Genomic DNA, 19,373 nt, shown 5'->3' with positions numbered 1-19,373 from the left:
GACAAGCTGAAATTACTGGGGAATGTGGGGATAAATGGATGTAGTACCCTAATTATGAGCAGATAACCGCTAATTCCTTCCAAATTAGCTAATTCCCATAGTCACATACGCAAGTAGGAACACAGGGATATACAAATAAAAATGTATCCGGAGTTACCAGAGTATAGGGAACAGGCAGGTGCTTAAGGTTTAGACCTGTGAGCACTAATTCTTTTTAAGGCTCCATGGAGTTAAAACTAGCTGATGTGCTATGTGTGTAAAGATTCAGCCAGCTGAAAGAAAGGAATCCTAGCAAGGGGCATCAGACCTCGGGCAGGCTCCACTCTGCAAGACCTGACAAATTCACTCAAGCTTGCTAGGTGAAATAACAGTACATTAGGTTGGATGTCAGAATTACTTCTGTGATGGCTGCAGCTCATGTGCTTAGTTTGGGCTGAAGTAGGAAGAGGAAGAGGCACAAAAAGGAGATAAGGAGGTCACAAGCTAGTCCACTGAAGGATCTTCCTGTAGCTGTACTGAAAATGGCAGAGGCTGTCTCTTTCGCTAGAATTGGAGTTGTAAACTGGCAGCTCGGAGAACCATCCAACTCAAGAGTTGACCTACATCACGTTTCTAAAATTCAAATTGACTTGTCAACAATAAACTGAGAGATTTCACACAAAATCCAGATTTCCATCATCTTCTGACCGAGTGGAAGATCTGGCTATAATAATGGACTAGGATAGAGTAGGGGGGCCCAGGGTCTCCAGCCTACACCGTCCCTGCCTCTCCCTGTTGTCTCACGTCTGCTTCACCATCATGTGTTACTGGCCAAGCCCATCTGCACTAAGAATGTGTACTACTTTTTTTTTTTTTTTTTTTTTTTGGCAAGGCCCAATGACTCATGCATGTAATCCCAGAACTTTGGGAGGCTGAGGCGGGTGGATCACTTGAGGTCAGGAGTTCGAGACCAGCCTGGTCAACGTGGTGAAACCCTGGCTCTATTAAAAATACAAAAATTAGCCAGGCGTGGTGGCACACGCCTGTAATCCCAGCTACTCGGGAGGCCGAGGCAGGAGAATCCCTTGAATCCAGGAGGCCGAGGTTGCAGTGAGCCAAAATTGCACGACTGCACTCTAGCCTGGGCAACACAGCAAGATTCCATCTCAAACAAAAACAAAACGAAACTTTATGTTCCTTTATTGGAGCAAGATTCTAGATTGATATACAGTGATGTATTAACTAAAGAGACCTGTGCAGAAATTACGTACTATCTACGTAGACAGGTTGTTATACTTTGCCTGTTGATGGAATAGTTCCATTTATCAAGTTTTATACATCAAAAAGCTTTGAATTTCACCAGGCTCTCCATTAATCCACCTCTGAAAAAGTGGCATTTAATTTCAGCTGCTATATTTTACAGCATAAAAAGCTTATGCATTAGAGTGCTTCTCTGCACAACGGCATGTTACAGAGCCGAGTCCATTATCCCACCCGGATTTACATACTCACATTTGAGAACTTTATACCAGCGAGCCAGGATGACGTTACTCCTAACCAACACAGACTTCTTACTCTCAGAGCCTATCTTCTTGGCTATATTTTATAGCGCCAGTGAAGACATGCTGGCAAGTGTCCCATACACAGCTTGGCATTAGAGTACAAGGTCTGTTTGATGGTGGTGGCAGGCATTATTATTTTATTCTATTTTTAGATTTATTATTATTATATTTTTGAGACAGTTTTACTCTCGTTGCCCAGGCTGGAGTGCAATGGCGCAATCTTGGCTCATCACAACCTCCACCTCCTGGGTTCAAGCGATTCTCCTGCCTCAGCCTCTCGAGTTGCTGGGATAACAGGCATGTGCCACCATACCCGGCTAATTTTTGTATTTTTAGTAGAGACGGGGTTTCTCCATGTTGGTCAGGCTGGCCTTGAACTCCCGACCTCATCTGATCCTCCTGCCTCGGCCTCCCACAGTGCTGGGATTACAGGCATCAGCGACCACACCCAGCCTATTTATTATTTTTGAGACGGAGTCTTCCTCTGTCGCCCAGGCATGAGGGCAGTGGAGCGATCTCAGCTCACTGCAACTTCTACCTCCTGGATTCAAGTGATTATCCTGCCTCAGCCTCCCGAGTAGCTAGGATTACAGGCATGCACCACCACACCTGGCTAGTTTTTGTATTTTTAGTAGAGACGGTGTTTCTTCATGTTGGCCAGGCTGGTCTCAAACTCCTGACCTCTGGTAATCTGCCCAGCTTGGCCTCAAAGTGCTGGGATTACAGGCGTGAGCCACCATGCCCGGCCAGGCACTATTATTTTAAATCAAGGTAAAAGGCCAGTTTTAAAAACTGCCACTTGGAGATAAAAATAAAGGGCTCAATATATTCAGAACTGAGTTTTGGGCAATCTGATATCCCAAATTATGTGAATATTCAGACACTAATGGCAAATTGAGAATGTACTATTTTCAACTCTCAAGGACAGGACAAGTCAATCACTATTTTTATGAGAAAATATATTCTAAGCTCCAAAGAGATTATGAATAAATCTTTAAACACAATCTGTTTTCACTTAGCCATCCTAAGCATCTTTGTTGTAGGTTTTCCAGACTGTCAACTGTCCCCTTTCCTTCTCTTGGGATCTCCCATTTAGTTTGGCTCAAAGTTCTATCCAATGTCACTCAGCTTATATGGTTTGCCACACTACTTTCTGTATTCTCCTTAAACTTCTTAGGTCTGAGTCTTAGTTGTGGGTTTCTTCTATTAATAGATGAACTTGACATTTTAGACATTTTGTTTTGGTTTTGTTTTCTTTGCTTTATTTTAGCCTATTTGGTAAAAGGAAAGGGAACCATGGAATGTCTTGTCTGCTTTTTTTTTCTTTATTAAAGATGCTGTTGTTTTCTGAGCAGCTTTCATTTTTATACATCTTTTTCTGGATTTTTATAGTGAATCCTTATTAAGCATTAGCTACATATATATGTAAAGCATATTTTGGGTTTCAGGATGGGGGATCTACAACTTGCTCTTAAATAGATGTGTCAAACCAACCTATAATAGTTATGAGATTTAGGGCTTTTCTACTTCAAAATGTTTTAAAAAAAACCCAAAATGCAAAAACCCCAAACCACTGTATTTTAGTATGTTTTGTTTTTCTGGCCACAGAAGACATGTTCCAGCAGATGGGGCTAGAAATCTACATATGATTCTTGTTTTAGGAGCATCGCATGTTCTGATCAGAACATTTTTTTAAAAATTGTACTTTCCTTTACACTGTATTACTGAAGAAAATTAGTGTATTACAGCAATGTTGCTTCTATAGTGATATAATACATTTACATTTGGTCTTTGTCCTTGGTTCCCAGTAGAGACTCCTAAAACCCCTGTAATTTTCTAAGTGACAGGGGCATTTTTGGTTGTAGTATTTGCTCTTTGCCTTCAGTTACTAACACAGAGCTTCTAAAATCCCTTGGAATTTCACGAGTGATGGGAACATCTTTTGTTTTAACGAGGTGACTCTCAGTGGCTCTTGGACAGCTTCAGGGTGGGGGGTGGTTACCAGAAAGACCAAACTTTGATTAGAAGCTTAGAACTTTCAGCCTCACCCTTAACTTCTGGTGGATGGAGAGGGGCTGGAGATTGAGTTAATTATTAATCATGGCTTACACAATGAAACCTCCATAAAAACACCCAAATGATGGGGTCTGGAGAACTCCTGGGTTGACCAATGCATCCATGTGCTGGGAGGGTGGCACAGCCCAATCCTACAAGGAACAGAAGCTCCTGAGTTCCAGGCCCTTCTTGACTTCACTCTATGCCCCTCTACCTCTGGTTGTTCATTTGTATACTTTATATAAAAAACCCAGTAAACGTAAATAAAGTGATCCCTGAGTTCTGTGGGCCATTCTGGCAAATCATCAAACCTAAAGAAGGGGTGGTGGTCATAGAGCTGGTTGGTCAGAAGCACAGGTGTCAACTGGGAGGGCAGTCTTATGGGGCTGAGCTTAACTAACTGGGGTCTGCACTAACTCTGGCTAGTGCTGGAATTGAACTGAATTGCAGGACACCTTGTTAGTGTCTGGAGAATTGGAGAACTGGCTGGTAGGAGGAGGAAGAGGTCCCCATATATTTGATATCAGAAGTACTGTGAGTAGATAGATCATACTAAGGAAAAATGCCTTTTCTCCTGTAATGTACTGATTGGAGATGAAAGCTATAAAAACACAGATACATTTTACGTTACCAATATTATGCTTTATCTTGTAAGTTTTTTTGACTACAACCTATAAATCATTATACATAGTACATATACACGTATATGTTCACACACCAGTAATTGCCACAAAAGCTTCACAAACCAGTATTTACCTTGATCACGAGTAATGTATTCTGTTATTTTCTATTCTATTTCATTTTTCAAAAAAATGGTTAGCAATCCACCAGTGATTCTGTAACACACTGTGCTATTAGCCTGAAAACATTCTCCCTGGTGTCAGGCTCCATGCCACTCAGACCTGCTGTTCCCATCCTCTGCTGTTCTCTTCAAAGACTGGACATTAACAAGAAGCACTGCTATTATTGTTTTCTCGTTTGTTTAGTGACAGGGTCTCACTCTGTCGCCCAGGCTGGATGGAGTGAGGTGCAGTCATGACTCACTGCAGCCTGGAACCCTGGGGCTCAAGCGATCCTCCCACCTCAGCCTCTTGAGTAGCTAAGACTACAGCTGCGCACCAGCAAGCCCGGCTTCTTTTTTTTTTTTTTTTTAAGTCTTTTAGAAATGAGAGTCTTGCTATGTTGCCAGGCTGATCTTCAACTCCTGGCCTCAAGTGGTCTTTCTGTGTCAGCCTCCCAAAGCACTGCAATTATAGGCATAAGCCACTGGACCCACTATTGCTTTTAGGAATTGTAAGCCAAAGGGATGTGGGTTGAGTATCTCAGATTATGATCTCTGAAAATGAGACCAGGTAAAGATTTAATTCCAACAGACAGGGTGACTGAAACCTCATTCAGCCAACTCCAGATGCATGCTGTTCTGCAGAGCTGAAAAGATGAGCTAGGTGCAACTATGGGAACAAAATAAAGTCCACGTGCTTTCTGACACAAAGCAGAGTCTTTTCCTTGTCTCAGTCAAGACGTAGTATAAAGGGTTTACCACTTTGATGGTATAAAGTGGTATAAAGGGTTTACCACTATGATGGCCAAATGAAAATGTAGTGGCCCTCAATTGGGGCAGAGGAAAGTCAGTCTTTAGTCCTGGGGACATATGACCTAGTCATGCCAAGACTGCTTTCTCTATGAAAAGTAAAGTCTTCAAAAAATGATGTTCCAAAATTATATTATCTCAGATCACTTTAGAAACATGATTTTCTTTTTTTTTTGAGACAGAGTCTCACTCTGTCACCCAGGCTGGAGTGCAGTGGCGCGATCTCGGCTCACTGCAACCTCTGCCTCCCGGGTTCAAGAGATTCTTCTGCCTCAGCCTCCTGAGCAGCTGGGATTACAGGTGTGTACCACCACCACGCCTGGCTAATTTTTGTATTTTTGTAGAGACAGGGTTTCATCATGTTGGCTAGGCTGGTCTCGAACTCCTGACCTCAAGTAATCCACCTGCCTGGGCCTCCCAAAGTGTTGGGATAACAGGTGTGAGCCACCGCCCGGCCAGAAACATCTGATTTTCTATTATTTCCCTATGCTTTCAGAAAGACAGCATGCGACTTGTTTTTTGCCAAACTCCAACTGAAGTCATTGTCTGTCATGTTACATAATGTCTCCTATAACAGAATCCATGAAATAACTAACTCCTTAATTTCAGTGCTGGAAAAAATTATTTCTCTGAAGATATTTTTATGTTTTTACTCTGCCCTCTCCCACAACAATAAACAACAAACAATAAATCCCAGGAGGATTTCCTCTTTTAATTACTGGGCTTCTCAAAACAAAATGTTCAACTAGATTATTCATTTCAGGTACTTCATAACATTTTTCTGTTCATGTCAACTATTTGCTCTAATATGTGAAAGTATTTGTTATCTCATTTGAAACTATGTTGAATGTTGAAAACCTACTTCAAATTCTTTCCTGGAAGGAAGTAGAAAAAAAAAAACCTAAAGAAAAATAAGATATGGTATTTAGGAAAATTGTTTCCAAGTCTAAGGATGGCCCAAAGAAATAGCCTAGGGACATCTCTGACCTATCAGCTTCTTCCTAAGAAACCTGACGCACTGTGCTCCTAGATGTTACAAATGAACAAAGTGAGTTGCGCTTTCTCTTTTTTGGATCTGCCATGAATTCAGGTTTTTACACTTAATGTCATCTCAGACACTTAAATACTGAATTTCCCAGGTTACCCCAAAGCTCCAGCAAAAGGAAAGGGGGAGCAGTAGCTGCACAACACTTCATCCTTCACATCCTGAGTTCAGAGAAACCATACAAGAATTGAAAGCATTCCAGAATCCAACACAAAAACCATTCATTCATTCCTGGTTTCAGAATCCAGGATGAGGATGAGTAAAGGTATGTATGTATACCTTTCCAAGGGGTGTCAGCTACACAGTAATAAAAACACAGCCAAAATTAAACAGGCTCAGGGGCTAACTTTTCAGAATCAAGACTTGAAGACAGACATTCTAACCTGTTTTCTGATAGATTCAGAAGTCTTCATCAAGTTTAAAATATCTTTAAAGTTGATGACTATCGGCATTAAAGATCCTCTTGCCTCTTTTTCAATCCTTTCTGATTTAATAAACATTTAAGTACAAGGTACAGTTCTAGGTATTATGCAAGATACAAGGGTTACCAAGGGCTTGATCTTGACTCTTATGTTGTTATTGAAGGAGAAATGCAAATTGTAGCAGAAAAATTCCCAGAAACCCCTTAAGGATGAATAAAAAATAACCCCTTAAACCTTAAGAGGATAAAAAAGCAGGGCTCTCCCGCCCTGCTGCTTTTGGAGTCCACCCTACCGTGTCATTTCACCGCCCCATGCAACTGCCACAGCCTAATAAAGGCTTATCTGTCTGCAGAGTTACAATTTTTTTTAATTTGATGAAGAATTTCTAGTTTTTAATGGTTTTTTGTTTTTTTTTTTACAGTCCCATTCTTAGACTGGACTTAATACTGGTCCTCTTTTTCAGTTTCCTTAGTCCAATAACCACATCTTTTATAAACTCTATTTTCATGTTTTATTACCTGTATTTTGTTTCTATATGTATAATTAATTGTTAAAAATTAAGATTTTGAATCCCTTTGGATATTTATTAGGCTTCAAAGACCTTGATGGAGAAGTCTGAGTGACTGCTAGTTCTCTTACGCTGGCGGTAAGGCTGGGGTGCAATGCACACTGGTTTAGCGTGAGCAATGATCACTAAGCACAAGAGCCACGGCCACCCCTACTTTACCTCGTTCACAGACAGAACTGGAAGGTTGGTCCTGGATGGCTGTCTGGTCCTGGATGCTTTTAGTGGTCTCTTCATCTGTGGGAAGTCTTGTTTTGGAACAAATGTTTCCGTCGATATAGATGAGAAATGCCTCTTTAATATTTTTATAAACCATTTAGAACCCAATAGATTTGGTTTGTGGGTCACTCTCCTGTGAGTACCAAAGGATTTCATGGTTGGAAGGTGTGCCTTTTCATCTTGGCAACGAGCAGCATTTAATGGAGAGAGCATGCTTGTATCTGACTTTTTTTGGTTCGTTTCCAGGATCTGAGACTTATTCAAACCACCAGCTGTTTTATCATGAAGGAACAAATCCAGATTTTGACGTATTGTCAGTGTGCTGCATGTTGTATTTTCAAATTCCTTAAGTGGTTTTAACATTAGATGACCGATTCTTCGGCACTGATGTGCTTTTGATAATATACGATGAGATCCGGCCACGGCTCTGAGGAGTGTGGCTGGCATTATCACATCCCAAGCTAAAAGAAAAGGAATTCAAAGTTCAAGTTTTTAAATTAATGTTTAAAACATATATAATATTTCCCTAGGTAGCAGGCATATTTCTGTAAGAAAAATTTGTAAAACAGATACATTCTAAGTAAATTCTAGTAAAAGAACAAGGTTAAAAAAATAAGTACAGTGTTTCTGCCACTTTGCCTTTACCAACATTTGGCCTTCTTCCTGGAAGATTACAAGATTATAAAGCTACTGACATAACAAGAACCTTAAAAAAAAAAAGTGATGGGACCACTTCATTTACTTCATTAGCATATCAAGTATATAAAAATCTGTGCTGGCCAGGCACTGTAGCTCACACTTGTAATCCCAGCACACTTGGGAGGCTGAGGCAGGTGGATTGCTTGAGTCCATGAGTTCCAGACCAGCTGGGGCAACATGACGAAACCTCATCTCTACAAAAATGACAAAAATTTAAAAATTAGCTGGGTGTGATGGCAGCTCATGCCTGTAGTCCCAGCTACTCACAGGCTGAGGTGGGAGGATCACTTGAGCCCAGGAGACTGAGGCTGCAGTGAGTCACGATTGTACCACTGCATCAGCTTTTTCTCCGTCTCAGGAAAAAAAAAAATCAGGAAAGGCTCCCAGAAAGATCTAAGCTGATTCTAGAAGGGGAAGGTGCTTTTCAGCTTGGGGCTGGGCATGGGAGTGCATGAGGCATGTCAGATACACACATGGACATTCCAGACAAGGGAAACAGAATTTCCCCCTTATTTACATTATGAAATATATTATTTTAAAGTTAGCCTATAGTAGGCCACACACGGTGGCTCACGCTTGTAATCCCAGCACTCTGGGAGGCTAAAGGCGGGGGGGTGGGGGGGAATCACTTGAGGCCAGGAGTTCAAAACCAATCTGGCCAACATGGCAAAACCCCATCTCTACTAAAAATACAACAAAAAATTAGCCAGGCATGGTGGTGCATGCCTTTAATCCCAGCTACTCAGGTGGCTGAGATATAGAATCGCACGAACCAGGGACGCAGAGGTTGCAGTGAGCCAGGATCGCCCCACTGCACTCCAGCCTGGGCGACAGAATAAGACTCTGTCTCAAAAAAAAAAAAAAAAAAAAGTTAGACCGTAGTAATCAATAATTCTTTTTTAAAAATAATATGTTAGGTGCTAGAGATATATGAATCAATGATCTCAGAATTCAAAGTCTAGCAGAGGAAAATGAATGAGATGCACAAATTGCTCTAGTCTGGAAAAAGGAACATGTGAAGAGTGTGGCATTGTCACAGAGGTGACATTTGAACTGAGTCTTGAAAGGGCAGAAGGATCAGCAAGTCAAACACCCCAGGCATGGAGTCCTATTCATCTCCCCATCTCAGAGGAGGTAGGAGTGAGCTGCAGGAGGTAAGAACCAAAAAAGAGCCGATGGCCAGATCACCAAAGGATATATAAAGTCATCCTAAAGAGTTTCTACAGGTGGGGAGAAAGCTGAGCTTTTAACTCAGAGTCACGCGGTCAAATGTATGTTCATGAAACAAATTTTTGGTGATGATGTGCAGGAGGAAACCAGAGAGACTCTGACATCACTCTGAGCGCTTTCTACACGCTAAGTGCTTGGCTTCACCTCATAATGATCCCATTTCACTGATTAGGAAACTGAGGTTTAAAAAGGCTAAGTGCTCACCGTTAAGAAGCTGCAGAGATGTAATTAAAATAAAACCCGGGCTTTCCCAATTCCAAAGTCAACACTCTTACCCACTACCTTGTTATTTCTTTATTACCTCTCTCCAGGATAAGGACAAAGATGATTCATGGTGATATTTAGGAGGTAGAACCTGCTGCTTTCAAAATCCCTTCAAAAGCTGGTATTCTGTGCTTCATTCTAGTCCAATTGGCTACTGTAGTTCATCTTTAATTAGTACTATTCCATGCCAGTTGAACCACTTAATTTTGAAGAAACTAACTATAAAATATTTTAGAAATTTGTCTACAGTCCTGGATTCTTTTTATTCTGAGTAAATTCTTTTTTTTTTTTTTTTTTTTGAGATAGGAGTCTTGCTCTGTCACTCAGGCTGGAGTGCAGTGGTGCCACCTCAGCTCACTGCAACCTCCGCCTCCCTGGTTCAAGCGATTCTCCTGCCTCAGCCTCCCGAGTAGCTGGGATTACAGGTGTCTGCCACCATGCCTACTTAATTTTTTGTATTTTTAGTAGAGACGGGGTTTCATCATGTTGGCCAGGCTGGTCTTGAAATCCTGACCTCAGGTGATCCACCTGCCTTGGCCTCCTAAAGTGTTGGGGTTACAGGCGTGAGCCACTGGACCCAGCCCATTTTTATCACTGCACCTTCTAGAAAGCCTAAGATTACATTTGTGCCTTACATTGTTTTTCTATCAGACATGGCCCTATTGTCATTATCAATACATTGGACCTCCTCATCTCAATTTCATCCATTCTACTCTTTAAGCACCACCTCCTATCTTTGCATCTCACTCCTTCTATTACCCAATTCCAACAATTCTTCAACCCCAACAGGACCCACAAGTCAATGATCCAACCACCTTTTCACTGTCTCTCACTCCCCATGACTTCACTTCCTCCATATCCAGTTTACACTCCGGTCTACCATTCTAACTCTCCCTTATACCCCTAGAATCCCTTGCATCCCTTTCTTCCCAGTCTTTCCCATTCATGAGCAGTAATAAATATCTTTATAACTGCTAAGCCAAAAACGTGGAGTCCAGCTTGACTCTTTATTCTCCATATCCAACTTGTCAGTAAATCCCAAGGGCCTTCTAGGGACCACTGCTCATCATCAGTAATACTACCTGATCCAAACTGCTATCCTTCCCATGGATTATTATAATAGCTTCTTAACCAGTTTTCCTGATTCTGTTTTGGGCCCCCTACAGTTTCTTCTCAACACAGCAACCAAAGTGATCCTTTGAAGTCGAATCTCAACGCGAAATCTGGCTGTGGCTTCACGGTTCACTTAATAAAAGCCAAAGCCCTCCAACCAGGCATGGCGGCTCACGCCTGTAATCTCAGCACTTTGGGAGGGATCACTTGGGGTCAGGAGTTCCAGACCAGCCTGGCCAACACGGCGAAACCCCGTGTCTACTAAAAATACAAAAATTAGCTGGGCATGGTGGCATGGGCCCATAATCCCAGCTACTTGGGAGGCTGAGGCACGAGAATGGCTTGAATCTGGGAGGCGGAGATTACGCCACTGCACTCCAGAATGAGCAACAAAGCGAGACTCTGTCTCAAAAAAAAAAAAAAAAAAAAGGCCTGGCCCAGTGGCTCACGCCTGTAACCCCAGCACTTTGGGAGGCCGAGGCGGGTGATTCACAAGGTCAGGAGTTCGAGGCTAGCCTGGCCAACATGGTGAAACCTCGTCTCTACTAAAAATACAAAAAAATTAGCTGGGCGTGGTGGCGGGTGCCTGTAATCCCAGTTACTCGGGAGGCTGAGGCAGGAGAATCGCCTGAACCCAGGAGGCGGGGGTTGCAGTGAGCCGATATCGCGCCACTGCACTAATGCCTGGGCGACAGTGCAAGATTCTGTCACGGACAAAAAAAAAAAAAAAAAAAAAGCTAAAGCCCTCAAAATGGCCTGCATGGCACTACATTCTCTGGCCCTTTATCACCACTCTGACAGCACTCTCCTTTGCTTATTTTGCTTCTCATTCTGGCCTCTGGATCTTTGCACTTGCTGTTCATTACACTCTTCTCCCAGGGATCTGAAAGGCTCACACCCTCACCTCCTTCAGATGTTTGCTAAAATGTCTTCTACCCAGAGAAGGCTTCCCCAACCACTACATTAAAAACACACAACCAGCATCCATTCTCTATCTTCCTCCACTTTGCATTTCTCCATTGTTTAACATCACTTGCACACCTTTAATTTTTAGTTTATTAATTCATACTGCAAACGAACTCAGTTCTTATCATGTGCCAGGCATTGTCCTAGTTGCTGACAATACAGCTGAAAATAAAACAGACAAAAATCCTATCTTTCGAATCTTTTGAACCTTGCATTGGGAGTGACAGACAAAAACGAGGAAAATCAGTAAAATACGTGAGACACAACGCTAAAGGAAAAAATGAGAGGAAAGGGCAGATTTTTGTGTCTTCCCTCCAGAATAGAAGCCCCCTGAGGATACAGATTTGTGTGTTTTTTCGTACTATATCTCCTGACAATAGCGCCCAGCACATAGTAGGCATTCGATCGAACTTTTAAAATGAAATACAAGGCAGTTACTCAGTTCCAGAGCACATTTCAACTTTTAGAGAACAATAACATCAATTAAGAAAATCGATTCAAGAGATAAGTGGCGCTCCTCTTTGGGAGTATGCCGTTCAATTCCTCAAACTCAAAATTATTTTATCGATTTCTAGTTACCGCGGTGCACTGGCACAAAAAAAGGGTTCACTAATTGACTGAGTGCTTTTTACTCCCAGCTAAGTCGACCAAAGATCACGGTAAGAGGCAAAGGGTCACACAGCCGCACTGGCGTAACCCGTGACTGTATACGTTCCGGGCGGCCAGGAGCCAGGGCGCAGACCTCCGAGCCGGACCACCCGAGCTGCTAGGGAAAGGCAGTACACTAACCTCTCCGCCGGAAGAGAAGAAGGAAGCGCCAGGGACGCATGCTTCCTCCGCAGGACTGCAAGGAAAGAGCCACACCACCAGCCTCTCACTACTGCAGCCAACCCATCTCCTGGAAGGGCGCTCCTTCCCATCCCTGCTACTGCGCAGCCGCACTGAACTCTGGTCTCACTTAGCGGGAGAAACTCGGGCCACGTGACTGTCTGACCACGTGACCCTCGTCGCCGCGACCTCTTCCGCTCCCTAGGCCCTGGGACCTCCCGGTCCTTGCCTGCTTCCGGCTTTCGCTCGCTTCCATATCCGCTCCTCTAGTCGCCCTCCGCTGTCCCCGCCTTCGTCCCCGGAAGATTGGGTCCTCTGGCGAGCCACTGTTTGCCGTTTGATCGGGCACCAAATAAAGTTTCTTTATTCAAAAGCACTTTTTTTTAAAGCCACACCACCCCCATTCTCAGCTCCTCCTTCGCGGTGGTACCGCCTCTGTTTCTGCGGCGGTTGAACAGCCGAGCTTTGCGGCCGGGATCGCGGAACGTGATGGCTGTCGTCCCGGTGTCTCTCTCAGGACAGGACGTGGGGTTAGTCTAGCTTTTCTCCTCCCCACTTTTGCGGAAAGCCGGGCCTCGCCGGGAGCCTGTGGGGACTAAGCGGAGGGCGTCCGCTCCCCGGTGGGCTGCGTTCGAGTCCGAGTCCCGCCGCCTGGCGCGGCTTCCCGGGACGCTTTTGCGGATTTCGCGGACTGGGTCTGAGGCGAGGGGAGGAGGCCCCGGGGAGGGAGCCTGCCCGCCGCGGCTGCTCGTAAGGATCAGGATAGGGGTCAGCTTCGCGGTCTGTTCCTGGCAGTCACTTTTTATTCACTTTAATAAAAGCGCTTTGGGGGCGTTAAAATTCTCCGTAAGAGTTGGGGATCTCAGCGCTATTAAGAAACAGGTTTCTTCCTATTGTTGATCAAATCGTAATCTCACAGTAAGAACTGCCTGTAGTTTTTTGCTTTATAGTCCTCACCGCTACTGATTCTTGGGTAAAGTTATGGGCGACCGTGCAAATAACATCCATTTGCATAAATTGAATGGCCAAATTTATATTTGAAATTTGTCCTTACTTCAAAATATTACAAAAGACGAGAACACTTTGAAGAAAATAAACCTGGGCAGAAAGTAGGTTGAGGCCAGCAAAGTGGCGCCAATGGCCCCAAATTGAAGCAGGCACTGTTTCAGGTCATGCAAGTATAGAGAGTGTCTCCTTCAATTTCGCGCCCTAGGGCTTCTGGCCTCACTCCAGTCCTGGCCAGAGATTTTGCTCCAGAGGTGCAGGAAATGTAGTAGTTAGGAAAACAGTAATACTTTCTAATTAAAGTAAAATCTCAAAAAAGGACTTACTGTACCTACTGCGTGGGAAAATTCAAGTGACAGTTGATTTAATGTTCCTGCTCACCCTCTGAGGTATTAGTGATTTCTTTTATTAATGATTTTTAAAAATTAAATTCTGATCAACGTAGTTATTATGCGCATTAAAACCTAATCACTGTTTTGGGTGGTACTGAAAGCACCACAGAGTCAGAAAGTGTTTGCAGTTTTTTTCTTAAAGTTCTATAGCTATCATTTGAGGAAACCTTTTGAAGAAATACCCGAGTTACAATCTAGTAATTTAACAATTGTCTCCTGTGATCCGGAGATAAAAACACTAGTCAGCTAAGCTCTGTGCTCTATATTTAAAACTGCACAGAATTTCTCCACCAAATAAAGCTTTTTTTCTACCCGAATCATGTATTTCCTTAAAATGATATAAAATGATAATCTGTAAATCTTGGTTTTTGTATGAGTAAAATCAAGAATATCTTTAATTTTTTAATGCAGGTATAAGTTTTTCTTCATCTTCAGCTTGCTTCATTCTTGAACACTTTATAAGATCTCATTTTTTGATTGGGAAGAGACAGTAGCATGGCTTCATTTGCTTAGGGGCAGAATAGGATGGAAGGAGTCCATTGTGCAGATAGAGAAGGCAGAGAAGGGGAAAACTTGAAAATAATTAAAATTGACTTAGAATATAGACAGAATCTAGAGAAACAGGCTTATAAGTACCTTTAATACTTTATGTTGTTCAAGCACATTAGACACTTTAGGTGGTTTTAGATGCATTGCTTCATTCACCTTTCGAAGCATGTGACTTAGCAGATAGTAGACCTGAGACAAGAGCCTGTTTGATTTCTAAGCTAATCCATTCCCTATCTTATCACGTTGCTAAGCGAGTTTCTGATTTAGGAAAAGAAAAGCAATAGAATAGGAAAGATAAGAATGATTAAACAGACTCCATGGGAGAATCTGGGATTAGAGGCACCAAGACGGTTTGGCTTCCATGACATACCAGAGAATTTTTCAGGTTTTCTTATGTCTTAATATAGTAATCATACAATACTTGTCTACCTTTTAATAGTTGTATGAGGAGTTTAATATACATGAAGTGTTCCAGAAACTAAAAGATAGCCAGTCTTCTAGTATTGATGCTGCTAAGTAATACATTGCATGTGACTCTTTTTTCTAGATCATTTGCATATCTTACAATTAAAGACAGAACACCACAGATCTTAACTAAGGTTATTGATACATTGCATCGACATAAAAGTGAATTTTTTGAGAAACATGGAGAGGTAAGAATTGTTTTAACTTTTAATTTTTTGTTAATTTCTCAACAGAAACATAATAAATAGTTCTTGAAGATATAATTTTCCTTTAAATGTAAAAATCAATAGATGGGCCAAGTATTTATTTGTTTTTAAGGTAATACATTGAAATGAAGATAGAACAGCCAATCTTCAATTTAGAAAATAATTGTGTTCCAATAATTAATTCTGTCAGTTATTTAGACCTCAGAATGTATTTTCTAATATATGCAATGTTGTAATTGGTGACTGGGCAACAGACTTGCAATTGACTTAGTCAAATGACTAAGCAATTGAGTTGCTTAGAAGAGCTTTTTAAATTTCAAGTTTAATTTGAGTTGCAGTATTTATATTACTAATTTGAGATCTTGAGTCCTGGAACTTCAAGCTGCTATGCACAGCTCAGGGATATGAATTATAATTGATTGACACATTGTACTGATTCAAGTTGGGACTCATTAGCATTCAGTGCAGAATAGGACTTTAGAAATCACTTTGTCCATTCAATTAATGGATGAGGAAAAATCCAAATAACTATGTTATGTTAGACATAGGTCTTTAAACTTGTAAGTTCAGTAATCTTTCTATTACACAATAGACTGTCAAAGAGCATACATACACCAGTACATTTTTTAAAGAGTTGAAAACAAAGATTAGAGAAATGGTTGGTGATCTTTTCTCCTTGGCCAAATTGAAATGGAGCAAGATAACACATATGCAGTTTGAGTGTAATGTTCTACTTCTTTCAACTTCTTTTATATTGTCTTGTTTGAAACTAATCCTGGCATAACACAGGGATTACCTGTTGTTCCTTATTGCTAAAATCCAGCTTAGACACTGACAGTTCTATTGATGAATGGTTTTAATGTTTATCACATAAACATAATTTTGGTAGCTGACATACCTTTATCACACAAGTATAATTTAGCCAAATTTGGATAGTTCACTTTAGTATTTGGTCATATATGTGAGCAAATTACCACAATACTTTTGTTTTTCTTGTTGTTGTTTTGTTTTTTGAGACAGGGTCTTGTTCTGTCTACTAGGCTAGAGTGCAGTGGTGCAGTCATAGCTCACTGCTGCCTCAAACTCCTAGATTCCAGCAGTTCTCCCAGTTCAGCATCCTAAAGTGGTGGTATTACAGGCGTGAGCCACTGTGCCTGGCCCCATAATGCTTTTGTAATTTCAGTTTTTTCGACCAGAGTGATCTAAAATGTAGTAATTAATGAAGTCCTAGTATATTGCCACTTGGCCTGTATGCCCGTAATCACCAGGTGACTGAAGGCAGAGTTTATTGTCTCACCAGCCCTACCCCATTTCACACTCTGCTGGGCACAGAACAAGGTGTAAATTGACACAGATAAAGTCTGCTTTTGGTAGCCTTTCTGTCCCTTTTTCATGCCTCTGTTATATGTATGGCCACTCTCCTTGGGCCTCATGTGTTCTCCTAGTTCCCTAAGCCCCCACCTATAGCAGGGCCAGGCTTATCTCCAAAGGAGCCATGCCACACAGTTTTCTGTCTTCCCCCACCTCAGCGGTCAAACGTCCGTCCCCTTAGACTACCTGGTTTGGCAGATGTGTGTCTCCTGGAGACAGGGCCAGGCTTTATTCATCTTTCTCTGGCCCTGAGGTTAGTGTCAGGCGCATACAGGGTTCAGTAAATGTTTGAATTCAATTCAAGTAAGTGAACAAACTGGCAGTGACATAACTATTAATCCATTAGCCTTTTTAGGTATATGCTTCTGTAAAAGGGTGCCTGACATCCTATAAAACCTCAGTTGTTGGAATTTATAGTTAAAGAGTTGAAGTTTAAGACTTTAGGGAAGAGATTTGGAGGAGGGGGAGTTCCTTTCAAAACAGTCAGCCACAACTTCTTTTCTTCTATTTCTGAACCTGCAGAATCTCTAAAGCTTCAATCTTTTGTTCTAGCAGCAAAATAAATTCTACCTGGAACAAAAGAAAGATTGGAGAGATGTTTATATTGAGAAAATTACAGGTCTGAAAGTAGGGACTAAATATCAACACGATAAAAATGATCTTATAAAAATACTCAGGCTTGATGTTTACTCTCTACATTTTATTATATACGTGTCTTATTAGGCTTACATTTTCTTTTTTTTAATGGGGCAGGAATCTTCCTGATGTAAAACCAGAGGTGCCAAGTCATTTTCACTTCATTCTGATCCCATTACATTTGTCCCCACTCCAATTGGCCTGTTATGTGAGATAATATTTTAGTGCCTTGTTTGTCAGCATATCTCATCTCTCCCCTAGCTAGAATTCGGCAGAAAACAAAAAAAATTTGAGCTACCAAAAGAAACCTCAGAAAGGCCACAGTTTCTTTTCTAGTGGTGTCAATGGTGAAAGAAGAATATGTATGGAAGCATGAAAGACATGGAAAATCTGGCAGGGGTTCTTTTCCCTCTGTAGTAATGGTCATCCCACCGAAGATGCAGAAAGGCTAGAACTTAGGTAGATAAGGCATGGTTATGTTCATATGAGATCTGTGTGTGTGTTTTGATTTTCAGTTTAAGAGTTCTAAATGTAATGTTTAAAGAAATGTAGTTTTGAACATTTTTCTTTTCTTCTTAAGTCTGTAAAAATATGTTACCCTAGAGGAATTGCACAGACACACACACACAGAGAAACACACACAATTTATTTTTCTTGTATTTTTGCAGGAAGGCGTGGAAGCTGAAAAGAAAGCTATCTCTCTCCTTTCTAAATTACGGAATGAATTGCAAACAGATAAACCATTTATCCCCTTGGTTGAGAAATTTGTTGATACTGATATATGGAATCAGTACCTAGAATATCAACAGAGTCTTTTAAATGAAAGTGATGGAAAATCAAGGTGGTTCTACTCACCGTGGTTGTTCGTAGAGTGTTACATGTATCGTAGAATTCATGAAGCAATTATCCAGAGGTACGTGTGTAATCATCAACTAGCAAATGTTTAGATAATTTATACTTTTTCTGAAATTGTAAAAGGATAAGTTTAAAAATAAGCGCCACTGGAAGCTTGAATTTGGTTGAGTTTAGCAAATCTTAATAGCCTTGTTGGACATTTCTACAAATGTTACTGATGGATATTTCTATAGCTGTTACCGATTTGACAGATTCTTGGCAATTATAATCTACTTGCCTAGAATAGACATAAGAGTAAATATCTAAAGTATGAATTGGCCAGGCCCTGAGGTTCACGCTTGTAATCCCAGCACTTTGGGAAGCTGAGGTGGGCAGATCGCTTGAGGTCAGGAGTTCGAGACCAGCCTGGCCAGCATAACGAAACCCGTCTCTACTAAAAATAAAAAAATTAGCGAGGCATGGTGGCACAGGCCTGTAATCCCAGCTACCCGGGAGGCTGAGGAATAGGAATCGCTTGAACCTGGGAGGCAGAGGTTGCAGTGTGCCAAAATTGCACCACTGCACTGCAGCCTGAGCAACAGAGTGAAACTCTGTCTCAATAAAATAGATAAATCATGAATTAATGATTCTATTAAAGACTTCTAGAATAAGAGAAGTTTTGCTTGTTGAGTAAAAAATGTTAATTTGAAATAGTTATATATATAAAATCAGGATGGGACAAAGTAGCATATGTTTTGTTTATTAAAATAGATAATAAACATGTTACAACTTATTTGGTTTAAGGAGTCATGAGAACAGTGAATCATACTATTGTATTACAGTCTTAATCTTTCATTATTTTTTAAAAAGGCTAGTTTAGAAAAAGATTTTAAAAGTACACATGTTTCAAAGTAACTTTTTATAGGCTTGTTTATATTATTTAATTTTCCCCAGGAAAACATCTGATAGAGAACTAGTTTTTAGACCAGGCGTGGTGGCTCATGCCTGGAATCCCAGCACTTTGGGAGGCTAAGGCAGGTGGATCACTTGAGGTCAGGAATTTGAGACCAGCCTGCTGAATGTGGCGAAACCCTGTCTCTACAAAAAATATGTAATTACCCAGGTGTGGTGGCACATGCCTGTAGTCCCAGCTACTCGGGAGGCTGAGGCAGGAGAATCACTTGAACTTGGGAGGCGGAGGTTGCAGTAGCCGAGATTACACCACCGTACTCCAGCCTGGGCGACAGAGCGAGACTGTTTAAAAAAACCAAAAAACAAAAAACTGTTATTTATAGTGCCAAAGAAAAGTTAATGGGGATTATTGGATTATCCTTAATAAGCATAGGTTCCAAAAATACAGGTTTGTTAAGAGGAATC

At 41.4% G+C, this 19,373-nt stretch overlaps 2 protein-coding genes across 5 annotated transcripts in view; one reads left to right on the top strand and one right to left on the bottom strand.

The window, feature by feature from the left end:
* The window catches only part of LOC116463234 (required for meiotic nuclear division protein 1 homolog), a 45,739-nt gene extending 33,117 nt beyond the window's left edge, over positions 1-12,622 (bottom strand). For all 3 annotated transcript variants that reach the window (XR_004246615.2, XR_004246617.2, XM_032146254.2), the window contains exons 1-2: positions 12,500-12,622; positions 7,382-7,899 (exon numbers count right to left, since the gene is read on the bottom strand). Coding sequence is in view for 1 of the 3 variants with exons in the window: in XM_032146254.2 (XP_032002145.1) it covers positions 7,382-7,899; positions 12,500-12,539 (558 nt within the window). In the remaining 2 variants the exon portion in view is untranslated. The remainder of the gene's footprint in view (positions 1-7,381; positions 7,900-12,499) is intronic.
* A 152-nt stretch (positions 12,623-12,774) lies between these two features.
* The window catches only part of LOC116463231 (damage-control phosphatase ARMT1), a 168,300-nt gene continuing 161,701 nt past the window's right edge, over positions 12,775-19,373 (top strand). For both annotated transcript variants that reach the window (XM_032146244.2, XM_032146243.2), the window contains exons 1-3: positions 12,775-13,068; positions 15,032-15,137; positions 17,831-18,075. In XM_032146244.2, coding sequence (XP_032002135.1) covers positions 13,028-13,068; positions 15,032-15,137; positions 17,831-18,075 — 392 coding nt within the window. In that variant the 5' untranslated portion in view covers positions 12,775-13,027. The remainder of the gene's footprint in view (positions 13,069-15,031; positions 15,138-17,830; positions 18,076-19,373) is intronic.

Source organism: Hylobates moloch, unplaced genomic scaffold (genome assembly GCF_009828535.3).
Source record: "Hylobates moloch isolate HMO894 unplaced genomic scaffold, HMol_V3 SCAFFOLD_29, whole genome shotgun sequence".
Classification (NCBI taxonomy): Eukaryota; Metazoa; Chordata; class Mammalia; order Primates; family Hylobatidae; genus Hylobates; species Hylobates moloch.
Note: the sequence above shows the minus strand (reverse complement) of the source record. Positions and strands in the feature narration are given on the sequence as shown.